The sequence below is a fragment of the Molossus molossus genome, unplaced genomic scaffold, assembly GCF_014108415.1.
Source record: "Molossus molossus isolate mMolMol1 unplaced genomic scaffold, mMolMol1.p scaffold_m16_p_11, whole genome shotgun sequence".
Classification (NCBI taxonomy): Eukaryota; Metazoa; Chordata; class Mammalia; order Chiroptera; family Molossidae; genus Molossus; species Molossus molossus.
The window spans coordinates 13,861,073-13,883,328 of record NW_023425346.1 but is presented as its reverse complement, the minus strand read 5'-3'; the positions used below and the strand labels follow the sequence as shown (position 1 = coordinate 13,883,328).

Sequence of the window (22,256 nt, the reverse complement as noted above, 5' to 3'; positions counted from 1 at the left end):
TTATGGCACTAAATACCTGTATGTAAATAGTACACATTCTTAATCTCTCTGTGGTAGAAGTTGCACAACATTGTGAATATAATTAATGTAAAATATATATAGATATATATGTATATGTTATAAAGGTGAAACTGGCTAATATGTTTAAGTGCCTAGTGTATATTAATGGCCTTAACTAATAAAGGAAAATTTGGGGTTATAACGAGCTCAAGATGGTTCAGATTTGAATTGGTGACTTCGTGAATTGCACTTGATTGCTTCTGGAGCTTCTGATGCCCACATCAACATTATTGTCCCCATCCCCACACCTGTGGCCTGTGGCAATCAAAATCAGCATGGCTATAATTCATTTCCAAATGTTTAGCCCAAATTATTTTTCATGTCAAAATAAAATTGAGAATATTTTGTCAAATCAACTTTTATTAAATGTATCATCAAAAGTGTTTTTGCCCTGGCGGGTTTGGCTCAGAGGTTAGAGTGCCAGCCTGCGGTCCAGAGAGACCCGGGTTTGGTTCCCGCTAAGGGCATGTACTTCCATTGTGGTTTGTCCCCGGCCCTGGTTGGGTCATGCGGGTAGCGGCCACTCAGTGTGTCCCTTTCATGTTGATGTTTCTCTCTCTCTCCCTCCCTCCCGCTCTATCTGAATTAAAAAAAAAAAAAAAAAAAGTGTTTTTATCACCCAGCTGGTATAGCTCAGTGGTTGAGCATCAACCCATGCATCAAGAGGTCACCAGTTCAATTCCCGGTCAGGGCACATGCCCAGGTTGTGGGACTAATCCCCAGTGGGGGGTATGCAGAAGGTGGCCAGTCCATTATCTCTCATTGATGTTTCTCTCTCTCTCTCCCTTTCTCGTCTATCTCTCTCTTCTTCTCTCTAAAAATCAATAAAGAAAAAAGAAAATTAAAAAAAAGAACATTCTGTTTTTTTTTAAGTGTTTTTATCTGTTAACATAGATAATTTGTAACTCATCTCTATTTTAAAATATAAACAATTCTAGATATAAAATTTAACATTGGGGATACATCTCAACCCCTATGACCTTAAGCACCACTATTGTTAAAATAAAGAGATGATTGTTTCTCTTTTCACTTACCTACCTGATGTCTCAAAGTATGTGTGATTGCTAACATTATATATATTATGATATCAAAATAATTTTCTTTACCAAAAAATTCAATGGAAATATTTAGTGGGAAAGGTTTGGCTCTAATATCAAATTCTAATGTTTAGAATGTTGAGTTGAGTTAATAATGAGCTTGACTATTTTGTGTGACTTGTGAATACATTTATTAGTTCTTTCAATTTGTGTTTATTGATGATGATTTTATGCTAGTCTCTATGAGCAAGTTTTTTTAAGACTTTACAAAGAAATATATATATATAGAAAATGCAGTTAAGAAAGTTTCATTGAGATCTGTGGAAATCAGTTTCTTTATTTATAAGCATACATACATACATATTACATACATACAGGTGTACATAATTTTAATTTTATTATAGAGAAGAAAAATATGTATGTCTTAACATTGGGAATGAAAATTGACTTTGCTATTGCATGGTAAGTCATACTTTACAAGGAACCTCAATGTAAGTAATACTGTAGCTCCTCTGTTAAAGTTAATGTTAAAATACAGGTGCCACACATTTGAGTACCTGGAATGGTCATATTTCTAACTTTTTTTCTCTTTTCCCAGTGCTTCTACTGAAGGATTATTGAATCGTCAATGCATTTCATGTAATTTTATGAAAGAACAATGTACATATTTTGGTGCCAGTTTTAGTCCCATGAATCAACATTTCTTATTACACTGTAAAGGTAATAGATGATTTTTTATAAAGTTTATTTTACTGATTTTATCTGAGTACCATTACTACCATTAGTCACTATCACTCTCTACCTATATGATTTAATGTTCTTTATTTATGTTTTTTAAAAAAGTTATAAATTGTGTATTTACTGAGATAGAAATTTATAATAATATAGTTCAGTTAGAAGTAGGAATTGGGAGTAAGTATACACAATCAATAAGGGCTATTTTTGCACTGGCCTTTTAAAAACGTGAATAAACATATTTACATCAGCAAAGTCATGACACAATAACAAAATCATATAACTACAGTGATACCTCGGTTCTCGAACATAATTCATTCCAGGAGGACGGTCGAGAACCAAATTGTTCGAGAACCGAAGCAATGAAACTCAATAGGAAATAATGGAAACTGGATTAATTCGTTCCAAGCCCCAGAAAATGCCTATTTACTGGCCTAATTTGTATATAATATGTAGAAAAACATAAGTCTCAACAAGAAATAAAAGTGTACAGTATGTCTAAGGGTTAAATTCAGTGTAAAGCGTGACTCTCTCCACAAAGCGTGACTCTCTCTCTGCACTCACACTGATGACGCAAGCAAGGCGCGCTGGGCCGAATGAACGCCATTCGGCTCAACTCGGCTCATCTAGGAAGTTCGAGTTCCAAATATTTGTTCGGATTCCAAGACAAAAGTTTCTCGAATCTCCTGGTCGAATACCGATTTGGTCGAAATTCGAGGCGTTCGAGAACCGAGGTATCACTGTATCTTTAAGAAAACAATAGTCATTGAAATAATGGCTGGGTTGTTAAAAGATTTAGGATATACAGAAATTTAATTTTCTGGGTATAATCCCCCTCCGTTCTGACAAATTACACTCACTTACTTCTTATATCTATACATACTTTAGTCTTCCATACAGGTATTGCAGTTCCAGGCAATATTGACAGAAATCATGTCCCTTTAATAGGATACTGCATTTCCCAGAGATGAAATGGGAGACATGTCCTTCTATACTGTGATTAACTGAGTGCTACTGCTTCAGCTGGTGACTGAGGCTGTGCTGTTTTAAGACACCATGAGGAATGAACCAACACTTACTCATTTAAATTATTTTTATTCTTGATATCTAAAATAAAGTAATCAAAAGAGAAAAGTACTTGTGATGTCACCAAGGAAAAACCATTAGGCCTATAAATAGAGTTTCCTAGGAAAGTGAAATTTCTTATGGTTACACCTGAATTAACTTATATATTTGAAATAGTTAATTGCAGTTAACATATTTTTAAATTAATATATAATTAGCCCTACTTTTCTTATTTATCTTGTAGATGAAATAGTTCTAATATGCATGCATTCTATCTTTGGACTGGCTGAGTGGTAAATAGAATTTAATCGTGTTTGAGCAGAGGGAGGGTTCCAAGGCCATGAACCAGCTTTCTGGAGATCTGTGACAATTCTTGAAAAGAATAGAGAAAGAAAGAATAAGGTGCATAATATTGGCAAAAAACATAGAAATATGGAACTGTAGGGCATTTTGCAGGAGGAGAAATCTTAATATTATTCTATGCAAACAGTTTTTCACCCTATGTTATTACTTTTCTGAATAAAATATCCATAGAAAGGAATAAAATATAGTGGTCTAGTTTCTGTTTCATTATATTTTAACTCTGAAATACTTCCATTTGGAAATAAGGACTCTGTCATACAGCCTGTTTGGTAATTATTATTTTTATGTCATTAAAATGTTTACACATATATTTTTATAATCCAGGTCCAGGAGTCCCAATGGTCAGCCTACATAGCACGGACAACCCAGCAAGTAAGTACATGAACACAGCAATGCAGAATAGTCATGGTTGGCATCAGTCTTAGGCATTGTATTATTTATTCTGAGTGTCATACTCTTTGAAACCTTCTTCAAAAGAGTCCCAACATGGGGAAAGCTGTGTAGGCACCATTATCTTGGCCTTGTGTATGTAAGAGAAACAGCAAAGCAAGTGATTTGAGCCATGTTACCACTGGCGTTAGTTCTTATATGCCTGAAACAGGGGCTCTACTACGTCTATATTAAATGAGGATTTATTGAGGAGGCTCATTTAGGTATATGTCAGTCTACTAGCCCCATGTGCTCTTATTTTTTTTTCCTGGGCATCATATAAATCATTCCTCTAGAGCAACACATGTTGTGTACTTCTGAGAAAATTATGAAAAATGTATTATTTTTTATATTATTATTCTGTTTGCTCCCTATATTCAGGGATTTCTAGTTTTATATATTCATTTATTCTTTTTTTTATTAATTAATTTTTGTTACAGATGTTTCTCCTCCCCCCACCCTGATTCTCCCCTCCCCCTCCCTTCCTGCCCTTTCCCCAGTTTGTTGTCCATGTCCACTGTTCATGCATATATGCATATAAGTTCTGTGGTTTATCTCTCCTCTACCACCCTCTCTTCTGGGGATTGTCAGTCTGTACCCCACTTCCATGTCTCTGGGACTACCCCATTCCTCAGACTGTTACATTCATTATATTCCACAAATAAGTGAGTTCATATGAAACTTGTATTTCTCTGTTTGGCTTATTTCACTTAGGATGATACTTTCCAGGTCCCTCTATGAAGTCTCAAAGGATAAGAGATCTTTCTTTCTTACAGCTGTGTAGTACTCCATTGTGTATATGTACGACAGCTTTCTTATCCATTCGTCTACTGATGGACACTTGGGAAGTTTCCAGATCTTAGCTATTGTAAATAGTGCTGCTACAAACATAGGGGTACATATATTCTTTCTGATTGGTGTTTCAGGCTTCTTAGGGTATATTCCTAGAAGTGGGATCACTGGGTCAAATGGGAGTTCAATTTTTAATTTTTTGAGGTAACACCATATTGTTCTCCATAGTGGCTGCAACAGTCTGCATTCCCACCAGCAGTGCACTAAAGTTCCCTTTTCTCCACACCCTCGCCAACACTTGTTGTTTGATGATTTGTTGATGGCGGCCATTCTGAAAGGTGTGAGGTGATACCTCATTGTTGTTTTAATTTGCATCTCTCTGATGATTAGTGATAATGAGCATTTCTTCATATGTCTCAATCATTTGTATGTCCTGTTTGGAGAGGTGTCTATTTAGTTCCTCTGCCCATTTTTTAATTGGGTTCTTTGTCTTCCTTTTGTGGAGTTATATGAGCACTCTATATGTATTGGAAATTAACCCCTTATCTAATATATCATTGGCAATTATGGTCTCCTATACAGTAGGTGGCCTTTCCGTCTTGATGATTGTATCTTTCGCTGTGCAGAACCTTTTGAGTTTGATGTAGTCTCATGTGTTCATTTACTCCTTTGTTTCTATTGCCTTAGGTGATGTGTCAGTGAAAATTCTGCTGCGTATGATGTCTGAAATTTTGTTGCCTACAGTTTCTTCTAGGATTTTTATGGATTCATGAGTCACATGGGTTAGGGTTAGGGTTAGGGTTAGGGTTAGGGTTAGGGTTAGTCTTCTACCATTTTGAGTTTATTCTTGTGTAGGGTGTAAGTTGATGGCCTAGTTTCATTTTTCTGCATGTAGCTGTCCAATTTTCCCAGCACCATTTATTAAAGAGGCTGTCCTTACTCCACTGTATGCTCTTGCCACCTTTGTCAAATATTAATTGAGCATATTGCCTTGGGTCCATTTCTGGGTTCTCTGTTGTGTTCCACTGATCTATATGCCTGTTCTTATGCCAGTACCAGGCTGTTTTGATTACGGTGGCTTTGTAGTATAACCTGAAATCTGGTCATGTGATTTCTCCAACTTTGTTCTTCCTTTTCAAGATTGCTGTGGCTATTCGAGGTCTTTTTTGGTTCCATATGAACTTTTGAGGTACTTGTTCTAATTCTCTGAAGTATGCCATTGGTATTTTGATGGGGATTGTGTTGAATCTATAGATTGCTTTGGGTAATATGGACATTTTAATGATGTTAATTCTCCCAATCCATGAACAGGGTATGTGCTTCCACTTTTTTATATCTTCCTCTATTTCTTTTTTCAATGACCTGTAGTTTTCTGCGAATAGGTCCTTAATTTCTTCTGTTAAGTTTATTCCTAGGTATCTTAATTTTTTACCGCAATGGTAAATGGGATTGTTTTCTTAGTTTCTCTTTCTGTGAGTTCATCATTGGTGTATAGGAATGCCATTGATTTCTTGACGTTAATTTTGTATCCTGCTACTTTGCCAAATTCATTTATTAAGTCTAGTAAACTTTTGATGGAGTCTTTGGGGTTTTCTATGTATAGTATCATGTCATCTGCAAATAATGGCAATTTCACTTCCTCCTTTCCAATTTGGATCCCTTTTATTTTTTTTCCTGTCTGATTGCTGTAGCTAAGACTTCCAGTACTATGTTAAATAGGAGTGGCAAAAGTGGGCATCCTTGCCTTGTTCCTGGTCTTAAGGGAAATGCTTTTAGTTTTTGCCCATTGAGTATGATGTTGGCTGTAGGTCTTTCATATATGGCCTTTATTATGTCTAGATATGATCCTTCTATTCCCACATTGCTGAGCATTTTTATCAGAAATGGATGCTGGATTTTGTCAAAGGCTTTTTTGGCATCTATTGATATGATCATGTGGTTTTTCTTCTTCATTTTATTTATGTGGTGTATCACATTTATTGATTTGTGAATATTGTACCAGCCTTGCATCCCTGGGATGAATCCCACTTGGTCATGGTGGATAATTTTTTTGGTGTATTACTGAATCTGATTTGCTAATATTTTGTTCAGGATTTTGGCATCTATGTTCATCAGGGATATTGGCCTGTAGTTTTCTTTCTTTGTTGTGTCTTTTTCTGGTTTTGGAATTAGAATTATGCTGGCTTCATAAAACGAGTTTGGAAGTCTTCCTTCTTCCATTTATTCTTTTATATATTTATTGAACTGTCCATCATCTATTGAGTGAGCACTTTATCAAACAATTTGACAGAGGCTAGAGGTACATTGCTGGTAAGGCATGAGCAATGTGTTTAAGAAGTTATAGTAGAGTGTTTAAGCAAGTACATGGTTGAGCTAATTATAAAAATAAAGAGCCAGATTGCTTCCTGCCACCCATTCTTCTTATTTGTTCCATATTTCTTTTCCATCTTTCAGTTTAAAAGGTTAATTAATCAATAGTCTTGAGCTCTAATGATTTACCGTAGGATACTAATAAACTAGGTTTATATTTATTAACTTATTTAATTCTCAGAACCCCTCCTGAGGTAGTTAATTTTATTATCTTATTTTAAAGATAAGGAAACTGAGTCAGAGAGGTTAAATAACTTGGCTAGAGTCACCCAAATAGGTGACAAAGCCAGGATTCAAATGAGACTCCAAAATAGAGCTTATGATCACTACTGCATGATGGCACCTTATTCTATTATGTTTTTGTCTCTCACCTCATGTGCTATTATATATTAAGTAAGAGTTTTGCTGGAATGCCTAGACTTGAAGGAGATGCAAGCATAAAAAAGTACAGTGTTGAATTACAAATGTCAATTTTAGAGAACAAAGACCTTTCGTACTCTTCAAATACCACCTTATAAAGATTTCCTGCCTATTCTAGAAAAAGACAAATTTTTCAGACTTGCAATTGAGTTTTTTCTTTCAGTTTCTTCTGATTAATATAAATCTTTAAAAGGTTATGATTAGCAAAATTAAATGTGTTCACTATTAACACTAATAGCAGCAATAATAATCACAAAGATAGTATATTTGATAAACTAGAATGTACATTAAATTTTATAGATAGGAAACCAGAGTATAAAATGAGTTAATCACATACGTTTTTTGTGGGATCTGAAATAAGATATATTTCCAACATAGAATGCTCTCAATAAAAGACAACTATTTGTGTCTTATGCAAAAATGATTATTAAAAATTCATTAAAATGCCATAACCAGTTTGGCTCAACAGTTGGAACGTCGGCCTGCAGACCAGAGAGTCCCGGGTTCGGTTTCCGCTAGGGGCACGTACCAAACAATTTTTTTAAATCTTTAAAAATGTTAATTAATTTTATTCTATTATTACAAAGCAATGTTGGTTTCTAATAAACTTTGCTGAAAATTATGAAACATTTTTGCCTAAAGGACATTTTTCTGATTTTCCCATATATAAGCCTCTTGTGATCATTGTAGGGTCAAGAAAAACTAAAAGGGGCTGTGAACAGTGGTCAAATGCTTACATTTCCCTTCAAAAGACAATTATTAAGATGAAATGTACATTTAATTGCAACTAAATCTTTGGCTTAATGGATCTTACAGTTAGTCTTTCTTATACTACTGAGGCAGTCATAGCTCATTTTGGGGCCACATGAAGTAGAACAGGGCATGAAAAGAAAATTGAAAACAGAAGAATAAAATTATTTAATAAACATGAAAAACCTTTAAACCCACTAGTTATCAAAGCAATGCAAAGTAAAATACCACTGTGTAATGCTTTCTAGCAAATTAATAACATCAAAAATTTGCATTGCTAATGAGGATATGTTGAGGAATCTCTTACCTTCTTGGTAGAAATATAAATTATAGCAAATATTTTGAATAAGTCTTAAGCCTTAAATCTTTTATATCTTTTCAGTATTTTTTTCTTTTAACAGTTTATAATTGAGAAAATAATTCTAGAGAATATTATATTAGGGTTATTGATGATAGTAAAAAGCATAATATAAATAACACGAGCAGGGAATTTGTAAATAAACTTTAACAGAATATAAATTAGTGTACAGAATGACTTCCATTTGTCCTTCCAGAATCATTCTTAACTGCTTTTCTGTCCTCTGGTCTCTGCCCCAGAAGTAGTGTGTGTGGATGACTTAGATTCTGTTATTACTTGGGTGCCAGTTGAATTCAGCTAAAGTGAATCATGTAGGTGACTAAAGAAGGAGAAAGTGATTTTGGAGTAGCTATTCCTCCAGCCTTATCCCTGTGGAGTTACCCAGGTTGCTGCAACTCGTGGCTAGAAGTCACTGTGGAACTTTCACAAAAAGATCTCCAAACAATTGTTTTCTCCCCTTGACCTGTAGGCCTAGCCACTGTCATACAACCCCAGGGTTATTGCACTATTTCTTGTGATCCTCTGCCCATTGTCCGTATCTTTGTAAATTGTCCTTTATTAAAATGTCATCAAATTATCCTAAGAAAGTTGCCATTTGTTTCCCACTAGAATTAAAAATAAAAATATGTTGGGAAGGGATTTAAGGGGCTGGGTGAAAAAAATGAAGGGATGAAGAAGTACAAATTAGTAGTTACAGAATAGTCACAGGGGTGAACAGCATAAAAAAATGTAGTCAATAATATTGTAATGAATATGTCCTAGAGTTACTGGGGGAAAATCACTTCATAAATTATATAAATGTCTAACCACTATGCAGTATACCTAAAATAATATAATATTGAATGCCAACTGTAACTGAAAAATTAATAATATAAAAATGTTTACAAAAGTCAATTCTTCAAAAATGTTTAAGCTTTATTTCTAAGTATTAAGGAGTCCAAATGTTTATGCCACTTGAAAAAAACTGTTTGAAAATGAATAGATGAAAATATTTACAAATGCTAAAAAAATTTTTGCATCTTTCTGGCAGCCTTCCAGGTGATTTTTATTTTTGTTGTTATTCTTTCTTCTTGAGTGACTGTTCTCCTAATATTCTACAATGAATATATATCACTTGTATAACGAAAAAGAAGCCCTTAATTAAAATGCTCAGTGACTCGAGATAAGGTATAAATATGCAAATTTTACCTAAATATTTCAAAAGTCCTTTGTCTCATGTTACTATTGTTCCCTCTCCTTTTTTATATTTTTATCTTTCTTCTTTATTTTGCATGATTCTTTTCTTTTACACTCATCTTTAAATATTTCCTTTCTTTTTCCTTTCTCCCTGTTCCATCTCTTTCTTGTCTTCCTACTTCTACTTTCTTATCTTTCCTTTCTTTCTCCTTCCCAGTTTTCTGTTCTTATTTTCTTCTCTTTTCTCCTCAATCCTTCACTGAAAATTATGTCTGAACACTTCCTTCTTGTCACCATATTTTACAAAAAAAAAAAAAAGTGCATTAAACATATTTTCTGAGTTTATCATAAAAAATGCTGTCTTGCTCTTAATATTTTTAAAATAGCTCTTACATTTTCTATATTTCTTTTTATCAAATATAATTTATTTCCCTGTGACCATGGGTAAATATTTTATGAGTAAATAATGGCCTTTGATTTAAAATTAAAAAATTTTAACTGTCCCCATACTTATAGTTAGTTTACATGTAATTAGGTTTATTTTTCCCATTGTTACTTGCTACCAAAGAAAAACCATGAGAAATTATTAGTATATTATTGTAGAGTCAGAATGGAGATAGAAATTGAAGTTGAGAAAGTTTGAAGCTTGTAAAATATTGAAAAAGTAAAAATACACTGGAGAGTTAGAAGAGACAGGGAGAAAGAACCTCGGAAATCTGCCTAGGACTGCATGGGATCTTCCTGTGTCTGCTGCAGAAAATCCCTAAAAGCAGGCACACCAAGATACTCTGTCATCCTGGGAAAGTCAGAATTCACACAGTACTGGAATGTGCTCTCATTCCAACCAGGCAGGATACTGTAATGTTTAGGAGAGATCCCAGAAGAAGCAGGCTTAGCAGTGGAACCAAACCACCCTACAGCCAAGGTCACTTAAACCTACACTAAATATTTTTTAAATCTTTTGAATGATTAAGCTGACCTGCGATTAGCCTAAAGCATCTGCCAGAAAGAACAAAGTCCAATAATTTTTTTTATATGAACAGAACAATATCCAGAATTCGACAATGTTAATATCACAACAGTCAGAATCTAATGAAACATTCCTGGCTATGTGAGGAAACCAGAAAATATGACTTACAACTAGGAAAACTGGATAGTGAATAGAGGCTGAAATAACAGAGATGGTGGAACCCAGTGACAAATATAATAAATCTGCTATTATAAGTAGGGTTAAAAATATCAAAGAAAAGTTATAATAGTAAGAAAAACTGAATATGTTAAGAAAATATTCTTAATTTAAAATATCTAAAAAACATGTTTTTGCAAAGTAATCAAATCAAATTAAATCCTGCAGAACAAAAGATCAGTCAATTTAAAACATCAAAGAAAACTTTCAGTCACAGAGAAAAAAAAATTAAAGAATTAATCAAATGAACAGAGCTTAATTTAATTTATATTTTTAATTGCAGTCAGAAATGGGAGGCGTGGAAAAATATTTGATGAAATAGTGGCCAAATTCAAATGTGATGAAATATATAAAATGCTCACTCTTAAGTAGGATAAATCCTAATGAAAAAAAAAAAAAAACACCTTAAGTCATCAGAAATAGAAACACATTCCATCCACATATTACATACATACTAACAAAGCCATGAATGACTGTGGACCTTTCTTCAAAATAAAGGAAACCAAAAGACAACAGAAATGAAACAAAACCCTCAAACCAGAATAACAAAAGTGAAGCCAATATAAAAAAAAAACAGGAAACTGAGAATGTTTTGCCTTCAGATTTGCACTTCTAAATAACTGATAAAGAGCATGGATGGAGCTTATATACAATAATGTGTTTTCCTTAAGGATGTTATGCTAAGAGAAATAAACCAGCAACACAAGGACAAAAATGGGATAATTAAAGAACTGAGACAAATAATTTAAAAATATTTTGAACCAAATGAAAATGAAAACACAATAGAAATTTAAGGATACCTAATATTGTGATTGGAAATAAATTTTTGGCTCTAAATTGTTACTTTATAAGAAAGGAAAATTCTTAAATCAATCATCTGAGCTTCCACCTAAGAGATTAGGAGAAAAAAAAAAGAGAGAGAGAGAGAGAGAGCAAATTAACACAAAGTAAGTTGAGGGAAGGAAATAATATAGATAAGAGTGTAAATAAGGGAAAATAGATATGGCGTTGGAGTGAATGGAAGATACACAGATCATCTCCCAGGACAAAACTGGAATTACAACTAAATTAAATACAAAACAATAAGAAAAACCAACTGAAGAGAAGCTGGAAGAAAGCCAGTTCAACCAGGGACAGAGAGAGGATGCCAAATCAAGCCTGGTAGGAACTGTGGGGGTGAATGGGGGTGGGCTGGGAGCCCATGGACAACAATGAGGGCTGTATTAGTGGTGTGTGCTTCCCACGAAGAAAGTGGGGGTTTTAAAAAGCACCAAATCAGCTACAGCCACTCACCTTGGGCTCCAGCAGAAGAAGGACAGACTGGACTGAAACTGTGTGGAGAGAGCTGAGAACTAGACAGGAGGGTACTGGGAATCTTGTACTGAAACACTGCCTCATAGAACAGTAGCTATCTTACTCAAAGAGCCCCTGGGAAGAAGCAATGGCCCCTCCCCCAGGAATTCAACACCACCAATTCAGGCCAAAAAGATGCAAATGGAGGCTCATTAACATATAGATCTGATAACAAGCAAGTGTTCCACCCAATGGAAATCCTCTTTCAGCTGAGGGATTTTTCATTCAGCTGCATGGCTACAAATTGAGGCTCATCAAGTATCTGAGACTAATAGCCCCCAGGCAAAAAGCTAGAGGATAACTGAACCTTTCCTTGGATTGCAGATCTACCCAGGAGAGTAAGACTTGTCAATGGTGTTTAATGTCAGTGCTCCCACACTCATCGATACCCAGTAGAGGGAGCCACAATCAGCAGAACACCAACACACATAGGGGAAATTTGGCAGGCTCCAAAACCCACCAAGAAAACCAAAATGGTAAAACAAAGAAACAAATCCTAAATGAAAGAACAAGATAATTCTGCAGGAGAAGATATAAATGACATAGAATTAAGCAAGATATCAGAGGTTGAGTTCAGAGTAATAATCATGAGGAAGCTCAACAGCATGAGTAAAGATATAGAAACATGGAAAAACAACCAATTGGAAATTAAGAATGACATAGCAGAAATAAAGAACACATTAGAAGGAATAACCACCAGAGTAGAGGAAGTTGAGGACCAGATCAGTGAATTAGAAGACAAGGTAGAAAAAAATCACCGAAACAAAAAATCAAAAAGAAAAAAACCAATTATAAAGCAGAAAGACAGCCTAAGAGAAATGTAAGCCAATATAAAATGTAACAACATCTACATCATAGGTGTGCCAGAAGAAGAAAATGAGCAAAGGTTAGAGAAAATATTTGAAGAGTGACATAAAACTTCCCTCACTTGATGAAGGAAAAATGCATACAAATCCAAGAAGCACAGAGAGCCCCAAGTAAGAAGAACCAAACAGGCCCACACCAAGACATAATTAAAATGCCAAAAATTAAAGACAAATAGAAAATCCTAAAGGCAGCAAGAGATAAGAAACAGGTTACCTACAAAGGAACCCCCACAAGGCTAGCAGCTGACTTCTCAACAGAAACACTACAGGCCAGAAGGGAATGGCATGAAGTAATCAAGGTCATGAAAAACAAGGATCTGAACCCAAGACTATGCTATCTGTCAAGGCTATCATTCAAAACAGAAGGTGAAATAAAGAGATTCCAAGACAAAAAAGGCTAAGGGAATATATTAACACCAAACCAACACTCCAAGAAATGATAAAAGGAATGTTGTAATAAGCAGAAGAAATAGAAAGAGAAACATAACCTTAATAAACAAAAATGGCAATAAAGAAGTACATATCAATAATAACCTTAAATGTAAATGGATTAAATGCTCTGATCAAAAGACACAGAGTAGCTGAATGGATAAGAAAGTGTGAGTCATATATATATATATATATATATATATATATATATATATATATTGTTCACAGAGATCAACCTCACAACAAAAGACTCAGATAGGTTGAAAATGAAGGGATGGAAAAATTTGGCAAGCGAACGAAAAGGAAAAATGAGCTGAGGTAGCAATACTCATATCCAATTAAATATACCTCAAAATAAGTCATAAATAGAGACAAAGAAGGCCACTACATAATGTTAAAAGAATCTATCCAACAGGAGGACATAACATATGTACCTGACATAGAAGGACCAAAATATATTTAAAATTTGTAGCAGACATCAAAGGAGAAATCAACAGCAATACAGTCATAGCAGGGGACTTCAACATCCTGCTGACATCAGTGGATAGATCCTCTAGACAAAAAGTTAACAAGGAAACAAAGACTCTAAATGATGCACTAGTTCAAATGGATTTAATAAAGATATCTACAGAGAATTACAATAAAAAACTGCAGAATTCACATTATTCTCAAGTGCACATGGGATATTATCAAAGATAAATCACATGTTAGGACACAAACTAAATCTCTACAAATTCAAGGAGATTGAAATCATATCAGACATCTTCACAGATCACAATAACATGAAACTAGAAATCAATTACAGCAAAAACATCCAAACACATGGAGGCTAAGTAGCATGTTATTAAACAACGAATGTGTTACCAAGGAGATCAAAAGAAATTAAAAACTTCCTGGAAACCAATGAAAATGAACACACAACAATACAAAATCTATGGGATGTAGCAAAAGCAGTCCTGAGAGGGAAGTTCATAATACTACAAGCCTACCTCACAAAACAAGAAAAATTCTTAATTGGCTTTCTAACCCAGAACGTAAAGATCTAGAAAGTAGGCAAAAAGAGAAAACCGAAGCAAGTAGAAGGAAAGAAATAGTAAAGATCAGAGTAGAAATAAATGACATAGAAACTAAAAAAATAACAATTCAAAAGATCAATGAAACAAAGAGCTGTTTCTTTGAGAAGATAAACTAGATTGATGATGCACCCTTAGCCAGACTCTCAAGAAAGAAAAAGAGAGGAACTAAATAAACAAAATCAGAAACAAAAGAGAAGTAACAACTGACACCACAGAAATATAAAGGTTCATTAAAAAATACTATGAACAATTATGCACCAACGAATTGCATAATCTAGATGAAATGGACAAATTTCAAGAAACACACAGTCTCCCAAAACTGAACGGGAAGAAATAGAAAACTTGAACATATCAATAACAATTAAGGAAATTGAAGATGTAATCAAGAAACTCCCAGCAATAAAAAGCTCAGGCTTGGACAGTTTCAAGGGGGAGATTTACTGAATATTCAAAGAAGATCTAATGCCCATTCTCAAACTACTCCCAACAATCCCAGAAGAAGGAAGACTTCCAAACACATTTCATAAGGCCAGCATAATTCTAATTCCAAAACTAGATGAAAGATACTACAAAGAAAGAAAACTACAGGGCAATATCCCTGATGAACATAGATGCCAAAATCCTTAACAAAATATTAGCTAACTGGATCCAGCAATACATCAAAAAAATTATTCACCATGACCAAGTGGGATTCATTCCAGGGATGCAAGGCTGGTAAATTATTTGCAAATAAATAAATGTGATGGTCCACATAAACAAAATAAAAGATAAAACTATATGATCATATCAATAGATGCTGAAAAGCATTTGATAAAATTCAGCACCCATTTCTGATAATAACGCTCAACAATGTGGGAATAGAGGGATCATATCTCAACAGAATAATAGCCATATATGAAAAACCTACATCCAACATCATCTCAACGGGGGAAAAAAAAAGTATTTCCTTTAAGAACAGAAACAAGACAGGAATGCTCACTTTCACTACTCTTATTTAACATAGTTCTGGAAGTCTTAGCCACAATTAGACAAGACAGAAAAATAAAAGGGATCCAAATTGGAAAGGAGGAAATGAAACTGTCATGATTTACAGATGACATGATATTGTACATAGAAAATCCTAAAAATTCTATAAAAAACCTACTAGACCTGAAAAAAACAAATCTACTGGAGCTAATCAATGAATTGGCAAAGTAGCAGGATACAAAATTTACATCAAGAAATCTATGGCATTCTTATACACCAATAATGAACTCACAGAAAGAGAAACTAAAAAAACAACCTTATTTACTATTGCAGCAAAAAAACTAAGACACCTAAGTAATAAACTCAACCAAAGAAGTAAAGGACCTGTTGTCAGAAAACTACAGAACATTGAAAAACAGAAATAAAGGAAGATATAAAAATGTGGAAGCATATTCCTTGATCATGGATTGCAAGAATTAACATCATTAAAATGTCTATACTACCCAAAACTATCTATAGATTCAATGCAATCCCCTTTAAAATACCAACAACATATTACATGGAACTAGACCAAATACTCCAAATGTTTATATGGAACCAAAAAGACCCCGAATAGCCAAAGCAATCTTGAAAAAGAAGAACAAAGTAGGAGGGATCACAGTACCAGATATCAGGATATACTACAAAGACATAGTAGTGTAATCAGCCTGTACTGGCACAAGAACAGGTATATAGATCAATGGAACAGGACAGAGAACCCAGAAATTGACCCAAGACATTATGCTTAATTAATATTTGACAAAGTTGGTAATAGCATACAATAAAGACAGCCTCTTTAATAAACAGTGTTGGGAAAATTGGACAGCTAAATGCAAAAAAAAAAAAAAAAAAATGAAGCTAGACCACCAACTTACACCATACCCTAGAATAAACTCAAAATAGATGAAAAACTTAAACGTGACTCATGAATCCATAAAAATCCTAAAAGGAAATGTAGACAACAAAATTTCTCACATTACATGCAGCAGAATTTTCACTGATACAATGCCTAAGGCAAGAGAAACAAAGGAAAAAATAAATAAACAAGACTACATCAAACTAAAAAGCTACTGCACATCAAAAGAAATAAGCATCAAAATGGAAAGGGAACCCACTATATGGGAGAGAATAATTGCCAATGACACATCAGATAAGGGGTTAATTTCCAACATATACAGAGTACTCACACAACTCAACAAAAGGAAGACAAAGAACCCAATTAAAAAATGGGCAGAGGACCTCAATAGACACCTCTGTAAACAGGACATACAAATGGCCAAGAGACATATGAAAAAATGCTCAGCATCACTAATTATCAGAGATGCAAATTAAAACGACTATGAAGTATTGCCTCAAAGCTACCGGAATGGCTGCCATCAATAAATCATCAGACAACGAGTACTGGTGAGGGTGTGGAGAATAGGGCACTCTAGTACACTGCTTTTGGGAATGCAGACTGATAGAGCCACTATGGAAAACAATATGGCATTACCTCAAAAAATTAAAAATTGAACTGCCACTTGACCCAGTGATCCCACTTCTAGAAATATACCCTAAAAAGCCTGAGACACCAATCAGAAAAAATATAAGTTCATAGCAGCATTATTTACAATTGCTTAGATCTAAAAGCAGCCCAAATATCCATCAATAAATGAGCGGATGGAAAAGCTGTGGTACTATACACAATGGAATACTATGCAGCTGTAAGAGAGATCTCTTATAATTTGAAATGACAGGGAGGGACCTTGAGAGTATTATGCTAAGCGACATAAGCCAATCAGAGAAAGACAAATACCACATGATCTCACTTATTTGTGGAATATAATGAACAAAATAAGCTGGTGAACAAAATAGACCCAAAGACAAAATAGACCCAAAGACATGGAAGTGGGGTACTGACTGACAAACCTCAGAGGAAGTGGGTGAGGGAGGGTGTGTGGGGAGGGATAAGATAAACTACAGAAGTTATATGATTATGTGTAACCAGTGGAGATAGACAACTATGATGGAGCAGGGGGTGGAATGAGGAGGAGAGTGTCAATGAGGGGAAAAGGAGAAACGTCTGTAACAAAAATAAATTAATAAAAATTGCAAAAGAAAAAATAGAGTGGAAATAAATTATATAGAAAATAGACAAATAGTAGATAAAAATATATAAACACGAAAAGATTTTTCTTTGGAAAGATCAATAAAATTCTAGATAGCTTCATAACATAAAAAGTACACTATCATTACCATTTTCATTAATGAAATAGATGATGTTAACAGATTCTACAGACATTAGAATGATAATAATGGAACATTATAAGTAATTTTATGGCAGTAAATTTGACATCTTATATGACACAGGTACATTTCTTAAAAGAAATAAATTGCTATACATTCAAACAGAAAGAAATATAGTATTTAATATCCTGTTATATAAAAAAATTTTAATTCACAGTTAACATTCTTCACACAAAGAAAACTCATGTTTAGTTAGCTTCCTTGGTATGTTCTGTGCAATATTTAATATGTTAATTATAAACTTACATAAACTCTAGCAAATATAAGCTAGCATTAACCAGATTCCAAATTCAAGATTTTTATTACAAAGACAAAAAATAATTTTTTTCCTGAATATATATACAAAACTTCTAACTAAATACCAGCAAGTAAAATCCAGCAATATATAAAAGGATAACATATTAGGATTATGTGGGGTTTACCTGGGGCATCCACAATAGTTATAACATTTAACAATCAATCAATGTAATTCACTGCAGTAAACTCAAAGAATTTAGAAGAAAGTATTTCATTAATTGGAAAAAATTATATTAATTGCCATAAATATTAATAAGTCAGAAAAGAAAGAAAATTTCTTAAATTGGTAATGGTATCTACAAAAACACTACAGCTGACATTATACTTAATGCTGAAAGACTTAGTGATTTTTCCATAAGATTGGGAAAAAGTAAAGAATACCTGCTCTCACCCCCTGTATGCAACATTGTATTAGAGGACTTAGAAAGTGAAATAAGAAAAAAAAAAAAAAAAAAAAAAAAAATATATATATATATATATATATATATATATATATATATATATTCTCCTTGAACTTCTAGGCTGAGTGTTCTAGGAATGACTCTTCTGTGTGTAAGTGGGCTCTCTTATTGAATTTGAGTCTTGATTACTGTTGTCCATTTGTGGGTGGGGTCTGTTATCAAGGTTGTTGACTATGAGTCTCAACCCTAATATATATATAAACTCTTTAGTTGCAGAAGACTTACTTGTAAATAAAACAAAAAAGTAAACAAACAAAATATGAAATCTATACCCACTTACACAACTATTAGAAATGAGTGTGTTTATCATGATTACAGATATAGATCAATGTATAAAATCTACTATTTTATAAACTATGATACAATGCAAAATTAAAAATAGTTCAAAATACTATTTAAAATAACATATAATTATACAATATTCAATAATAAATCTAACAAAAAAAGTATAACTCCCCTAAAATGAAAGCAAGTATTGCTGGGAGGAATTAAAAACTCAAATGGGTGTGTATATACATACATGCATATTTATAGACTAGAAGACTCACTACTTATAATATGTAAAATTTTCCCAATAAATGTATAGATTTAATATATCAATACAAAAATCCAGCAAGTTACTGATGCTCCTTCATATTTTTCAGTTCTTTCTCTCCTTTTTATGGTGCTTTATTTTTTATACTCTCTATTACAACATTGTCATATTCATTCAATTTTTCTGCAATATCTAATATGCTATTAATACCGTCCACTTTTGCTTAATCTTAGATCTCATATTTTTTATGTATCTCAGATTTTGCAGTTTTTACCTTTAGTAATTTAACTTGTGTCCTTGTTTTTAAAGTTCTTTTATATTTTTCCCTAACATGCTCATTCATTGTTTTGCTATCTTAATGAACACATAAAATTTAATAGTAATCTGTTTTGTTATTGTGTTATGTGGTAAGACACCTTATTTTGGTTAATTTTACTAAAGGTATTGAGATGACATTGGTTAATAAGATTATATAAGTTTCAAGTGTTTAATTTTTTAAATCTTTATTGTTAAGAGTATTACATATGTACCCCCTTACTTCCCCATTGCCCCCCTCCTCCTGGTTCCCATCAACCCCAGTTCTTCACCACACTATAGTCTGTGCCCATGGGTAATGCATACATGCATATAAGTTCTTTGGTTAATCTCTTTCTGCCTCCCCTCCCCAGTTTCCTCTGAGATTCCTCAGTCTGTTCTATGTTTCTGTTTCTATTTTATTAATCAGCTTACTTTGTTCATTAGTTTCCATGTATAAGTAAGATGGTGTGTTACTTGTCTTGCTCTGACTGGCTTATTCCACTTAACATAATACTTTCAGGTCCCTTCATTCTGTCTCAGAGGGTAATAGATCATTATGATTTATAGCTGCATAGTATTCCATTGTGTAAATGTACCATAGCTTTTTTGTCCACTCATCTACTGATGGGCACTTAGGCTGCTTCCAGATCTTAGCTATTGTAAATAGCACTGCTATGAACATAGGGGTGTACATATTCTTTGATTAGTGTCTTGGGATTCTTAGGATACATTCCTAGGAGTGAAATCACTGGGTCAGATGGCAGGTCAATTATTATTTTTTTGCAGAAATTCCATACTTTTTTCCATAGTGGCTGCACCAGTCTGCAATCCCAACAGCAGTGTACTAGGGTTCCCTTTCTCCACACCCTCGCCAGCACTTGTTTATTGGTTTATTAATGGTAACCATTCTGGCAGGTATTAAGTGGTACCTCTGTTTTAATGTAATTGCCTATCTATTATGTCATTTCTAGGTTATTTCTATTGATTAAATTTTGAACTCATCATGTGTAGTATTTTTTCTGACTTTTCGTACGCTTGGTAATTTTGTATTGGAATCCTGGCTTTGTGATTTTCATCTCATTGGGTGCTTGATAATTTTTCATTCTTTTAAATATTCATAAGCAGAATAGGAATATGATCAAATTTGCATTTTGAAAATGTAAATACTAATTTCCAGTACAGGAGCAACTGGAGAAAACGTCACTGGAATTCAGTTAGAAAACTGTTGTACTAATCCAGGAGAGAAATTATGAGCATTTTAATCACCGCTTAGCACCATACTGCCAAATGGAACAGCTGGATAATCATTTGTTGTGTTGCACTGATTCTTGATCAACACATCGCAGTTAGTAATATACACTCCCTTTTTTATTTGTAGAATATTTTATATTGGAAAGCAATTCTATGCTGAAGGAAGCTATCCTGAAGAAGATGATAGTCAAGTCAGAAATTAAAATGCTTCATATTGATGACTATGGTAAAGTTTTGTGCATGCTGTGTTAAATAACAACTTTCTCTACATCTTATAGTTTTACATGTAAATGACTCTACATCTTTAATATTTTGCTCTTTCTTTAAAAGAACTTCCTTTACAGTTGTCCTTCCCCAAAGACTTTACGGACCGAAACAAGTATGCTCTTCTGTTAATAATGTAAGTATTTTATTTGTTTTTGAAAAAAAAAAAAAAAAAAGGAATTTAATGATTTCATAATTTTACTTATGCCTCACCTGACAGCATTCTGATTGAAAAAGAACAACAACAGAAGTGTAGTTAACTGGGGCAGCCGTCACTTGTGTGAGTTTCTCAAGGACCTGACCATTAATAGTGTGGAGAGGTGTAATTTTTTACCTTTTTGCATCCCAAATTGAACTGAATGTTATTACTGGGCATAGTGAAATGTATAATTTGGTTTATGTCTGCTTAGCAATCGCTCAGCCAGACACCAACCAAATTATACATATTTTTAAATGATATTGATTGGTCTGTAATTTTCTTTCTTGGGGATATATTTGTCGTATCAAATTTATGCTAGTTCCATAAAAGCAGGTTTTTCTTATGGTAAGAACATGTAACATAAGATCTGCCTTGTTAAATTTTTACATTCATAATACAGTGTCATGAACTGTAGCCACAGTGCTTTGCAGCATGGATCTGTTTGCATGACTGACACTTTCTACCCATTGAACAGCAGCTCTCCATTTCTCCTCCTCCACAACCACCCTTTCACTCTCTGCTTCAAGTTTGACTGCACTAGACACCTCATGTAAGGGGAATCATGCTGTTTTTGCCCTTCTGTGACTGGTTTACTTCACTTAATATAACACCTATGGTACTCCCATATTTAACATTTTTTTTTTCTTTATTGATTTTTAGAGAGAGAGGAATGGAGAGGGAGAGAGAGACAGAAACACTGATGATAGAGAACATGAATTGGCAACCTTCTGCACGCCCTCCATGGGGGATCGGGCCCACAAACTGGGCATGTGCCCTGACTGGGAATTGAACCTGCGACCTCTTGGTGCATGGGTCAATGCTCAATCACTGAGCCACACCAGGCAGGCTGGTACTCCCATATTTTAACATAGAAGCCCTATACTCTTAATCAGTTGTTTATGTAATATTGAAGAAACATTTATTTTCATTGTTGAAACATTTGATTACACTTAAATCATTCCTATCAGTTTTTTTGTTGTTTTTTTTTCTGGATTCATGCCCAGCAGGAGGCAGCCTCATGCTTGGAAAACTTGACTCTGAGGTATTTTCAACATGGAAGCAATTAAATTCATCCATATTTTCTGTGAGACCATATTGTGACTATATTGTATTGGTCACAGATAATGTTTAACAATGTGATATAGAGGTAGCATTGTACTCCTGAACATTATGTCATTTTCTTCATTAAGAACCCA

General features: G+C 33.9%; 1 protein-coding gene across 7 annotated transcripts in view; it reads left to right on the top strand.

Moving 5' to 3' along the window:
• Positions 1–22,256, top strand: part of DPP10 (dipeptidyl peptidase like 10) — a 1,561,433-nt gene that overhangs the window by 1,509,064 nt on the left and 30,113 nt on the right. For all 7 annotated transcript variants that reach the window (XM_036253736.1, XM_036253738.1, XM_036253733.1 and 4 more), the window contains 4 exons: positions 1,696–1,817; positions 3,585–3,632; positions 20,725–20,823; positions 20,928–20,997. In XM_036253736.1, the coding sequence (XP_036109629.1) occupies positions 1,696–1,817; positions 3,585–3,632; positions 20,725–20,823; positions 20,928–20,997 (339 nt within the window). The remainder of the gene's footprint in view (positions 1–1,695; positions 1,818–3,584; positions 3,633–20,724; positions 20,824–20,927; positions 20,998–22,256) is intronic.